The sequence below is a fragment of the Arachis ipaensis genome, chromosome B03 (assembly GCF_000816755.2).
Source record: "Arachis ipaensis cultivar K30076 chromosome B03, Araip1.1, whole genome shotgun sequence".
Lineage (NCBI taxonomy): Eukaryota > Viridiplantae > Streptophyta > Magnoliopsida > Fabales > Fabaceae > Arachis > Arachis ipaensis.
Window position 1 is genome coordinate 42,453,626 of NC_029787.2, and position 12,608 is coordinate 42,466,233.

Here is a 12,608-nt window from a genome sequence, read left to right on the forward strand (position 1 = left end):
TTATCTTTTATTTATGAAAAAAATGATAAATAAATCTCTAATTATTTATTTTAAAGATAAATAAGTAGTAATCGGCTAATGAAAAATACAAAAATGTTCTTCACTCTATAAAACACAAGATATTTAAGTTTCTTTAAAGTCTAGAGAACTAACTATAACATAAGCCAACTCAAGTAAATTCTTTATATTTCTAATTTTGAATTTAAAAAATTAGGATGGTAGAAGGTTATTTTTTTTTATAACAGACTTCCTGATTTTTAACTAGTTAACTTTAATTGGCTACACTCCNCCTAAAACATAAGAGTGATATTATTGATTTATATAATTATCAAACCTAATTATATCATATCTACCAAATAATATTTTTTAAGAAAAAGTCTAATGCGAGACTGAGAAGACAATCAATGCAATAAATAATAGTTAAAAGTAAAAATTTAAGTACAATCAATTTTACATAAAATTAATAATCGAAAACTGTTCAGTTAAATTCTCAGCCATAATTAATTAATGGGATTTGAGTTTTCACACAGCTTAAATAAAGCGAATGAAAAGGTATCAACAAGCGAATAGTGGTGTTCCACGTGGCATTTCCACGTTGAAGCAGAATGCATATCTAGTGTTACTAAGCAACTAAAGTAAAAGCGGCTCCAACATTCCACCAAACACTTGGTCTGCATTTCTTTGCCTCCGTACTGTGGCAGTTGCTGCAGCTGCAGTTGCAGGCTGCGCTGCCTCATCAACATTCAACAACGTTGAATAACGAAAATGGAATCAGCATCACCATCTTCTTCTTCTTATTATTATCTTTCGTCGTTTTACCAATCAGCGAAACCCTTGCTGGCTGTCTCAATCGCGTTCCTTATCGCCTTCAGAGCTCACAGGAAGAAATCCCTCAGCGCTTCTGGAGCCTTCGCTGGCTTCTTCGTTATGGCGCTTCACATTTTTGTAGGAAGCAGGTTCGTTCTTATTACTACTATTATGATGATTTTGATTTCTTCGTTGCGGTGCGACAAAAAATTGAATCATCCCTTCTCTTTTCTCTGTTGAATGGGTGAAGGTTTGGGGTGATGCTGCTGGCATTCTTTTTCACTTCGTCGAAGCTTACGAAGAAAGGACAAGATAAAAAGCGAAAGCTTGATCCTGAATTCAAAGAAGGTGGACAAAGAAATTGGTCTGTGTTCCTTTTTCTCTATCTCCGCTACTCAGCTTGAAGCTTAATAATATTGTCTCTACGTTACACTTGATTTCAAGTTTCTTATTAATTGGGTATTCAAATAAAGTGTTAGATTAAAAAGAGTGAAGGGAGTGAAAATTTGTGAGTGGTCAACTTTCCATGGACTCCAGATATTAGTGAATTGTTTTTGCTTGCTAAGATTTTGTTAAGTTTTTACCAAAGTATTAAACTTTTCAGGCTTTTGATACATTCATTGTATTAAGAACTCATCATTTCTCAAACCTTGAGTCACTCATTAGCAGAACCTTTCTTGCTAAAACAAAAGATAATTGTCTTCTGAATTGAATACATAAAGAAAAAGATGAACTCGATTGTGATCAAATTGTGCATGGTAGTTAAAAGTGTAAACGAGACAAAAGGAAACTTTTGTATAACCTTCTGTTTTGACTAATAAACATTGGAATGACCCCTTGATTGAGATATGAATAATATAATGGCCAATTGGGTTGAGAATATCCCTGAATTGAGTGATCAATTTTTTCATATAAAGCATATCCTTGAACCTATCACCCCAATTTTGTGTGGATACCATATTAGTTCCCACTTATCTGCTTCTCTCTTCCTTTTGACCAAATTTCCCTTTACTTTTCTTTCTTAGGGTACAAGTTCTAGCCAATAGTGGCATTGCGTCAGTTTTGGTTGTAGCTATATGGGCATTAGCAGAAGGGCAGGATAAGTGTTTGGACTCTAAAGACTCAGTTCTGATCACTTCTCTCATTGGTGGTGTTATTGGCCACTACTCCTGCTGCAATGGAGATACTTGGTCCTCAGAGCTTGGAATTCTTAGTGATGAGCAGCCTCGTCTGATAACAACATTCAAGGTGAATATTCTTACTGGTCAAAACATTGTTTTCATGGATCTTTCTACTTGTATTTACCGTTCTTTTGTTTATTTCAACAATGAAACTTTGGCTTCAATTGTAGTAACCAGGTGTTTAGTTTGCCAGAAACATTTTCATGAATGTTTGCAAGTAAGTATTTGAAATCAATTAGAAAGTGATAGAATCTAAGAGACAGTAGTACAAAGTGAAGAGAAACCAAGGAGAACATAGAGAAATCGAAATTGACAACTTCAGTCATGCTTTACTTTTGAATGACACAATTCATAATTATGTATCTTTAATTACAGTTATAACTGATTCTTGGAGATTCTAACCACATTCAAGCTGAACCTAACTGTGTAAGTAACTTGACCAAGGCACGTGGACTAGCCATGTGGACTGTGATCCGGAAGCTTCCTCCGACTATTCTGTCTGTCTAAGATGCCCCTCTCATTTTTGGCTTGAGTCTCAACATTTTGCTTATCCATTAACCATGTAAACCTTGAAGTCGACAGCACCTTGGTTGAGAAAACAACTGATTGATCTATTGAAGGAATATAAGGGATCATTTATGGAGAACTCTCCACAAAGAAGTGAATAAAGCTTCATGCATTTAGTTATGGAGTGCATAGCCAAATCGTGAGCCAGTCAGCCCATATTACGCTGCTTAGGTTGTCAACAGTAGACCATTGATCTAGTGAAATCACGTTCATTGCTGCCAAAAACATTTACTTCCCATGGAAAGTAACAGCCCTGCCCCACCCCATATGAGTTTCATGAAATGTGCAGGAAAGTTTCCTGAGAAATTGATAAATCTATAGGATTTCTTCTTCTTTTTTTTATTGGGGGAATTGAGAATTTTAAAAGTCAAAGCTCTACAAAATAGTTTCTTACGAATTATGTCCCGTTCTGTTTTCTTAGCCGTTACCAAATAAATTTACTTTTCTTTTTCTTGAAGTGTTTGATGACCAAACTGTGCCTTAGATTACCTGCTATGATAAGTGGCTCATAACATGAATGCTGTAAACAGAAATAGTCAAATAGAGATTGCTGCTAAATTTCATAGATTATGTTTACAAATTATTTTCTTCCTGTTACCAGCCAGTGAAGAAGGGTACAAATGGTGGTGTGACTAAAGCAGGTCTTTTAGCAGCCGCAGCAGCTGGAAGTGTCATTGGAATATCTTTTGTTCTTCTGGGATTTATGACAACTACATGTGGCTCTGATATAGCTCTTAAACAACTACTGGTCATACCTATTGCTACCCTGGCAGGGCTAGTAGGAAGTGTCATTGATTCTCTGTTGGGTGCAACCCTACAATTCACCGGATTCTGCTCGGTTCGAAATAAGGTAAATTTAAATCTACCACATATAATGCACACTTCTTTCCAATGGGCATAATATATGCTTGAATTCCTAATCTGACTTATTTTTGCCTCCGGCACCTTTTGCTAGCTTTTTTCATCAACAAAAACTGTTAATATCCCTCAAATTTCCCTTTGAAAATGACATTTAAGAATCCAATCCTTGAATTCCTTCTTTATATCAGTTGGTTGTTGAACAAATTTTAATGCTAAATCCATTAGTTAATAGTAGAAGAATTTCTATAATGAAAGGTAATATAGAAGGTAGAGCCTTCCTATGTTAGTGGTTGGATCTTTGATAGTTAAAACTTCTTACGTCATTTTGTAGATTGTTGGGAAGCCAGGACCAACAGTTAAAAGGATCTCAGGAGTCAATATTCTAGACAACAATGCGGTCAACCTTGTATCTATACTTTTGACCACAATTTTGACTTCAATAGCTTGTTTATACATATTCTAAAATTTGTAACTTATTGGTGGTAGATGTTCTTTTACTGTTGTATTTTCATTCATCAGTTAGAATGACATAAGCAATAATGTATTATCATCTTAAATTAATAGAACATGAAAAGCAAGATACATGATAGGAATCTGTCTGATAGTTCCTTGGTAATTTGTGCTACCCCTAATTGATTTTGGTGTTAGCAACTTAACCAAAAAGTTTAATGAAGTTGGAGGTAAGCACTGTAAGATTCAGTTATCTGCCACCTACCTCCATTTGGAATCCACAAGAGTGGATTAACTCCATACATTGGTGACGGTCATTGGGGTCATGTTCCAAAAGAGTTGTTTTTGGGTATAATAAATGTATAAACAGGTTATTTTTGGGTACATACAATAAAGGTAATGGTCCAGTGGATCCTATAAGCGAGTAAAATATCTACATAAAAAAATGTCCACATAAAAAACTGCACCTTTTTTAATTCTGTGCACTTAAAACTGAGGCGGTAATCTTGTGTGTTATCCAAGTGTTTTTCGTCCTAGAATCTAGACTAGTTGCTTATGTGGCCCAAGGCTGCTTCTTACCTTTGTCAAGACTTTTTTTTTTTTTTTTTCTTTTCAAGGTTGATGTAAGAAGAGGCCAGAGATCGCATGGGCCAGGGTGATGCAACTCACAACATGCCGTTCATGATTATTTATTTATTTATTTAAGGGAGTGTCATTAGTTTTGTAAAGTTGGTCTTATTGGCTGAGGAACTATTCCCCAAAACAAAAGGATCTAGTCAACTAGTTAGCTCAATCCCTTTCATCTATCAATCTACATAGGAATAACTAATAGGCGTCTCTAGGCGATATAGATATTTGTTTGTGGGTAGAAAAACGAAAAAAGAAAAGTGAGGAGTGGCAGAAGGTGAATATTGAGCATTATGGAGGGTCATTTTGTGAAATCATTGAGATAATGGTGATGGGGCCTAATGGGGGGTTCTGTCCAAAAGACCTGCCTCCAATGGGTCCTCTAATTCCTATCCCCTTCAGCTTTAAACAGCTCAACAATTAGGGGCCATTTTCACCCAAAAGGACAAAAAGGACAAATCGACAATACTTCTAATTTATCATCATCTCTATGCTAATATTTTATTTTTCTATTAATCTTTTTATTCTCGTTACACAAGTACTGATAAATACAAGTTATAACACATTTAATCAACTATTTCATTACACACTGCTTTTCAAAAGAGAAAAAAAAAAAAAAAAAAACATTTATGCTATTACAATTTACAAACACTACTAAAAAAATAAAAAGGACGTACTATACTTATGTCTCCTCCTTGTACCTAAAAGTTGTTTTAATATGCTCTAACGAAATTGACATGTCTACTTCGTTCATTAGGGTACTTTACTAACTCAAAAATTAAATAAATAAATAATTGATTTTTTGTTCATAGGTTGTACCGGAAAGTTATTATAAGCTGTAGCTACATTACCCCCACACCAAACAAGATATAGACATAAGATATAACCAAAGAGTTTATAAAAATTTGGATCAACTTCTAAAATGAGAAAAAAGTAAACAAATAAAAATTCTATTGATGGATCGTCCTATAAAATAAAGATCAAAGACCAATATAGATAGGGCTCCAGCTTCACCTGACTCCACAACAATCAGCACTCCTTTTGCCGACACATTGGTAGAAAAGTTCTATAAATATGCTCATTTTTTCATGCCTATTGTTCATTTCACCCTTATTAATTATTATCTTTAGTGGCGTTAATAACTTTCTTAATTCATTTGAATCAACATGCTTTCAAGCATGAAAAAGAGAACCGGTTATACTTATGTATATAGAACAACATGATTAGAGAGATTAAAAAAGTAAATCAACAAGTCAAAAGTCACATACTCTAAAGGCTGCCATCTTCATTTGTAATTATTATTATTATTTAATTTTTCTTATCTATTATCAAAGTAAAATAATGTCACATAATGCAAATTCCAATGAAATTCAATTTAAAACCCTTAACCAAAACCAAGTAATATCAATACCATATGATATGATTCAGATGAATAAATATACTATATTACTAGTATGATATTCATATATAGAGATGCTGAATTATATGAAATTATTAAGTGTCTAGTACAAAGAGAACAAAATGATGAAGATTAAATCATTTATATGCCACAATACTGGCCAACAGCAATAATAGAAAGCTTGTGAATGAAAATAAAATATACAAATCAAACATAAAGGCATCCTTTTTTCTTCATTGCGTTTATGAATATGTTGTCCATAAGTTATCTCTTGGTACGTTAGCTAAGAGCTAGGATCAAAATTAATATAATAATAAAGAGGTAGTGACAATTATGAACAAAATAGAGGAGGTAGGATTAAATCTGAAACTGAAATCAAGCAGTTCTTAAGTCCAAGAAATTAAATGTTTTATTTAATTATGTGGTACTTACTACTTACCGAGGGAGGTAGATTCATATATGGGGTTCGGTTAGGGACCCCAATCATTTATTACTACTGCTTTTTTGCATGCCCATTTTTTCTCTCTTCTAACTTATCAACTAAGTTATTCATCTTTGCCATTCTACTTTCTTTTCTTTTTCTTTTCTTTTTTTTCCCCATGTTCTTACCTGTTTATGGATTTTTTTTTGGGGACTTTTGAGTGCTCATGGAAATATACGATTAAACAAAAGAATATGACTTTAACCAACGGTTTTAGAATTTTTGTTATATTTATTGAGACAATGCCGGTTGAGTTGGTTCAATGACTCTAAACCATGGTATAATTGGACATTTTAAACATGGAATGTCGAAATGTGGTATATAATATCTCCTTATGTGGCAAGAAAATCAATCAATTAATTTGTATCTTTAGTAACGATTTGCTTTTAAAATTCTCAATTATATTTTCTCCATTCGGAATATATTTATAACCAACTATACTACATATACTTCGAAACTCAGTCACACGTATAAAATATATGTTAAATTATAAAATATACATTAAAAATATATAAAATAATACATATATTTATACATAAATACATAATATTAATTTAGTAATTAATGTTTAATATGCACATAATGTTTTTGTTATAACCAGCTAGTGCTTGGATTGATAAATGAAGAGCTGTTTTACTTGAAGTCTTACATTCACTAAGTGGCTAAAAAAAATTTGATATGGAAACAAAATGAGTGATATACTTTAATATGGTAATTTTTGGTGTTTTTTAAAATTGTGGGAGTACAGACCCTCCGATTTGTGTTTAAAAAGTTGAAAAAAATTCAGAGTACACAAATCAGAGGGTCCGATTTGTGTTAAAAAATTGAAAAAACTCAAAGTACACAACTCAGACCATGCGAGTTCTTTGGTCATTAAATTTTGCTTCACAAATCGCATGGTCCAATTTGCAACTGATGGAATTTGAAATCTGAAACGTGGAATTCGGACCCTCCGTTTTTTTTGTTCTGGGTAATTTTTTTTTTACATTTTAAGGGACACAACTAGCAGGGTCCGAGTTCTGCTTCCTCTGATCCCACAACGAAGTGAAGCATCCCTCCTCCTCGTACGCGAGTCCAACACTTCCTTTGCTTCCATATTCAAATTAAATTTCCTCACTAAGTTTATTCATTTATTTATTTACGAAAAATAGAAAATAATAGGAGACTATTAGAATTTATTTTTTGATCATCACTTAGCTGTCAACTCAATTCTTTTAGTTTAATTTTTTTTAGTCTAATAATTCAATAACATATTTTATCCTATATTTTTAAACATTAATGATTAACTGATAGCTAAAAACAATAAATTCTAATAATCCTCTAACATTCTTCTTTAATTATTTGTATTCTCTTGGCTCTTACAAGTTACAACATTAATCAATTAATTGACATGTATAAATGTGAACATTGTATATGACACATAGTTTACTAGAAGGCTAGCAATTAGAAGACAACCGAAGAAATGGTCTAACTACTAAATAGCAACTTTGGCAATTCACATAACATAATCAAATTTCAGAGACCAGCCAGAGTAGGTGAGAGACAAAGAGGTCTCACTAACTTTATTCAACACTTTCTCTTAAGCAAAATGACAAAAATAAAATAGTAGACCATTTCCCCTATTGTCCTTCATATATTTTTATTAAAAAAAAATCCAATTGAGAAAAACACTAAGCCTAACTAGAGCTTTCAAGAAACATAGCTTAGACCAAGTAGTGAATTCAGAATATAAAAATAGATAGAGAGAGAGGAGAGAGATGCTGAAGGCATGCATCCACATTGAATATGGCCAATGAGTTTGTAAGAATGCCACCACATTTTAGGTTACATTGGCAGGGTAAAGGGGGCAAAATGGTGGGGGCCATAAGGGTAATAAGAAGAGAAAGAAACACCAAATAAAGAGTCTAAGGCTATGAGAAGAGAAGAGGGTGCTGAGTGCTGACACTGGCAAAAATAATTGCATGCACGAATAAGCCACCGACACTACACAACATACACCCCATGTTCCCTCCAAACCAAAAATAAAAAATATCACCTAACTCACCATAAAGTTTTGTTCTTTTTTGTGAAATACCAACACCCCTCATCACAATTCTATTTGAAAACGTATATACTAGATGATTTTTACATAAAATCCCTAACTGGCATTTTTGGCAATGATAACTTAACATCGGTAAAAGTAAAAAAAGAACTGAAGAACCACACGACTATGTAATATTAGGAACCTTAACATAATATCTCATATTATGGTTCATGACTTTTATCAGCAGGCCACAGAGCATGCAGTTGAAGCTGATTTTACTGGAACCAAAATGTCACCACCACCGCTGCCACCGCCTCCTATGGATTGGATGCCGGCAGCTGCTTCCTCTAGGCGCTCCCATGTTATTCTTCGCCTCTCGGCCACGGCACTTGACCTCGCGTCGTCCTCCTCAAACTTGCGCTGGCAGGCGAGTACGAGGTCCTCGTCCATCTGAGACAGCATCTTCCTGATGTTCTGAGTTAAGTTGAGTACCGCTTGGTTCCAGTGGCTTTGAGAGTTATGTACAAGCGCCGAGAAGACGAGCGGCAGGATATCCTGCCGGTTCTGTGTGATGAGATTTAGGATGTGCTCATTGTTCCATAGCAGATGTGCTCGTTCGGCCACCTATTTATAATAAAAACATTAGCATTACAACTATAGTAGCATCTTGAATGCTTAGGCATTTGGAAAATACATGACTTTATAATTAAGTTCCAGTTACTTGGAGTTTAAGAAAAGAAGCTGTTGTAAAGCAAATTATTTGAACTAAAAGGAGAACTACGTTTGCAAAAAACTACCTGGTAATGAGAACTATTAAGGCAGCAACCTAACCGTCGGAAAAGCGGAACCATAATCTTCTGAAATTCAGCCATGCTAGTCATTTCCAAAACTTCTTCCAACTCACTTATGAACATTAGCTCCTTTTGGCTATTTGTTACTGGCCAGTACTTCAAAAGTCCCTTTATCACAGAGCTAGCAAGTCTTTGATCCTTATCTATGAACTGTACAATGCAATATGTTAACTGCTGATGATAAATACCAATGGATTTCGGTTTGTGCAAAGGAAGTAGAGCCCTCCACAAAAATAACTTGTGCTCTTCCTTCAATGGCAGGGCGAAACCACTGATCACACTCCCAAAAATCTCCAACAGCTCGGCAATTCCATTATGCCGTTCGGTCTCAAAAACAAATCGGTAGAAGATATTGCTGACCGATTTCCGGATGAAAGACCTGTGGAGCATGAATTTCCCATAGATTCTATGCAGAATTGTTTTCAAGCAGTCTCTTTCTCTGGGATCCTCGGAATCAAAAAGGTCAAGTAGTCTTAAAATAAAAGCATGATCTACATGTGCCTTTGCCACCTTCACATCAAGTGAGTTATAATTGATGAACTGAAGGAGTAGATCATAAACTATTTGCAGGTGAGACCAAGCAGGATCAAACATAGGCTCATCATCTTCTGTTTCGCCACCGGTAGTACTTGTACGAAACTTGGGTGGAAAAACCCTGAACAAATTAGCTGCACACATTTTACACAGTGCAGCAATTGTTGGTTCTGTAAACTTCACAGATCCAGAAGATACAAAATCAGCTAGCTCTAACAAGGTTTGACGCTTTTGATCTTGCTCGGTGCAGTTCTTATCAGGATCAGTCATATCATACACTTTGCAGCAAAGGTTCAACTTACTAATAAACAGGCTTTGCTTCTGTGTATTCGACACGTCTTTGAAGGATAGAGAAGGGTCAATTGCCTCCACTCCAGTATTCATGCTCGCAGGGAAAACAACCGAAGACACCCGCTTCACAACATTTAATTTGCTTGAAATGGTACTTCCAACATTTGTGCATTGAAAGACATTCCCAAAAGTAGTAGTATTCCCGGATTCACTCCTCCCAGAGTCTGACGAATCAGATTTCGGAACCTTCTTCGGTAATTTGCTAAGAATTTGCTTTATCATGGTGGCAACACTGCAAGCCTAGCTAGAAGAGAACACCTGCAAGCAACATATCACTCTCAATTAAAACATAATAGAACAAATCTTGCAGTATGTGAAAAAGCTCAAATCCCATGTACTCTTCAAGTTGTTTTCCCAATGAATCACAGAATCAGCAAAAATTAATGTAACAACTCATCACAAAAGCCAAAAATAAAAAATGGAAAGGCAACTATACCACAGCACAAAAAAGATAAGAACCAAAGAAAAAAACTGTACAAAATTACTAATCCTGTGCAAGAAAGAAGAATTTCAGAACAAGGATGAAGACAACAGATACAATAGCACCAATAATCTAAAGAATAATGCAATAAATAGATATATGAAGTGAGAGAAAAGATCAAGAGATGAACACTAACAAGGGTATGTGATAAAGGAACTGAAGATACTCAAAAGATACTTATTCCAGTATAGCTTTTGAGATGTCCTTTGTGAACAGTAAGAAGCAAGTTGCAGCCAGATCTACCAACTATCTATGAAATTTTCCCAAGAATTATCACAGAATTCAGTACATTGGGATGAATCTTAGTTATTTTCAAATACAAACAACGATTTTCTTTATTTTATATACAGAACAAACATCAGCAACAATTAAGTAACACAAAGCTGTTGGAGCATACCAAAACCAGTCATTTCCTGTTACAGTAGCCAGAACAAGTTCTTCAGAAAAGGAACTTTGGAATCAAATGATGAGAAAGGAGAGAAGCAAAGATTCCAAAAATAAAAGCAAAATGGAAACGACCCAGTACTAGCAAGAATTAAGCAAAGCCAATAATGAACATAAAGTTAAAAACTTTAAGTTGAAGCAATAATGGGTTGGGAAAAACCGAGATCTGGGTCTGAAAAATAGAGGAACATATTCTAAAAAAATCATTAAAAAATAAAACAAAACTCAGCCACTTGAGCAGCGATTAAAGAGCATGTTCCTTACATGATCATAACGAATTAGATCTTCCATTGATCCTAATAAATTTTTTGGCTATTCCAATCGATTAAAAGATTAAATTTGATCCGTCACATTCGTGAGGAATCATAAAATCGTGTTTTTTTGAAAACCAATCGATTGGACTATCAAACAAATCGATTGAATTATAACTCAATCGATTGGATTACAGTTTACCACTAAACAATCGATTGAAAATTGCTAGACAGCATGATTTTCGCAAAAATCAATCGATTGGTCATATTACCCAATCGATTGAGCGATGACTAAAAATGTGTATTTCTTACAATTCAATCGATTGTTTAGAATTTCCAATCGATTGAATGCTTCAAAACAACCTGGGTCTCATAATTCAATCGATTGCTTTTGATACCCAATCGATTGAATTCATGAAAACAATATGGACATGCCAAATTCAATAGATTGAAGTGTGCTAGAAAGGGATAATGTCAAATTTTATGTCATTATGTATGAGAACAATGATTTATTTTATTATATTTATTTTTATACCAAATAACAAAAAAAATTAAATTTTATGTTTGTTTTTTGTTACTTATTTTACTTATTTATAGTTGTTTAAATTAGACTTTATAATAAACCTCTCTCGTTAATAACAATATTGGAACATAAATTTAAACGCTAATTGATATTATATATTGTGTAGGTATTTAGAGTATATTAGAAAAATACGTTAATAATTTGAAGAGAAAAATTATTAGTGTAAATTTATTTTTTTAAAAAATTATCCTTATTGAACTATTTTATTTTTATTCCTTCAAAACATATCTTAATAAAAATATTTGTAACAATAATTTACATCCAATAAGAATATCTTAACAAGGTTACCGTGGAAAAATGGGTAGAAATTTTTTTATTTAACGAAATTGACAAAAGAATTTTTTTAATAATAAATCTCTCTTTAAGAGTAATATTGGAATTTAAATTTAGACACTAATTATCATTATATATTACATATAAGCATCAAGAGTATATTATTAAAATAGTATGATAATAATTTAAAGAGAAAAATTATTCTTTGTACATTTAATTAAAAAAAATTACCTTGTTTAAACTATAGTGTAAGTGGAGCCATTTTTATAATCTTACAATTGAGAGTGAGCAATTTTTTTAAGTGAAACAGTTACATCATTCTGTCGTAGGTTAATGTAGAATTTACAGAACGTGTGAGTACGTGATTGAAGTCTTGAAGATGTAGTTTTAGATTATAAAAATAGGGAGTCACCAAAAAAAAAAAAAAATTATAAAAATAGGGGA

General features: G+C 33.5%; 2 protein-coding genes across 3 annotated transcripts; one reads left to right on the top strand and one right to left on the bottom strand.

Moving 5' to 3' along the window:
• On the top strand, positions 619-4,089 carry LOC107630425 (protein PGR). Its single transcript, XM_016333543.2, has 5 exons — positions 619-956; positions 1,058-1,171; positions 1,833-2,055; positions 3,157-3,405; positions 3,748-4,089. The coding sequence occupies exons 1-5, from the start codon at positions 766-768 to the stop codon at positions 3,877-3,879; spliced, it is 909 nt and encodes a 302-aa protein (XP_016189029.1). The 5' UTR covers positions 619-765; the 3' UTR covers positions 3,880-4,089.
• On the bottom strand, positions 8,132-11,295 carry LOC107630424 (serine/threonine protein phosphatase 2A 57 kDa regulatory subunit B' kappa isoform). 2 transcript variants are annotated; one of them, XM_016333542.2, is made up of 3 exons: positions 11,011-11,295; positions 9,194-10,390; positions 8,132-9,020 (listed from the first exon to the last, which is right to left on the bottom strand). In XM_016333542.2, exons 2-3 carry the CDS (start codon positions 10,352-10,354, stop codon positions 8,637-8,639), a joined length of 1,545 nt encoding a protein of 514 aa, XP_016189028.1. In that variant the 5' UTR covers positions 10,355-10,390; positions 11,011-11,295; the 3' UTR covers positions 8,132-8,636. The 2 variants fall into 2 exon arrangements, with proteins under 2 accessions (XP_016189028.1, XP_016189027.1); XM_016333541.2 differs by lacking the exon at positions 11,011-11,295 and adding an exon at positions 10,750-10,947.

What these genes read in the sequence shown, in the direction of transcription:
- LOC107630425 (XM_016333543.2), top strand. Translation starts at nt 766, where the DNA reads ATGGAATCAGCATCACCATCTTCTTCTTCTTATTATTATCTTTCGTCG. An exon ending in GAAGGTGGACAAAGAAATTG is followed by an intron (nt 1,172 to 1,832) that starts GTCTGTGTTCCT and finishes TTTCTTTCTTAG; the next exon opens with GGTACAAGTTCTAGCCAATA. An exon ending in TCTGCTCGGTTCGAAATAAG is followed by an intron (nt 3,406 to 3,747) that starts GTAAATTTAAAT and finishes GTCATTTTGTAG; the next exon opens with ATTGTTGGGAAGCCAGGACC.
- LOC107630424 (XM_016333542.2), bottom strand. Translation starts at nt 10,354, where the DNA reads ATGATAAAGCAAATTCTTAGCAAATTACCGAAGAAGGTTCCGAAATCT. An exon ending in TTAATAGTTCTCATTACCAG is followed by an intron (nt 9,021 to 9,193) that starts GTAGTTTTTTGC and finishes TATTATAAATAG; the next exon opens with GTGGCCGAACGAGCACATCT.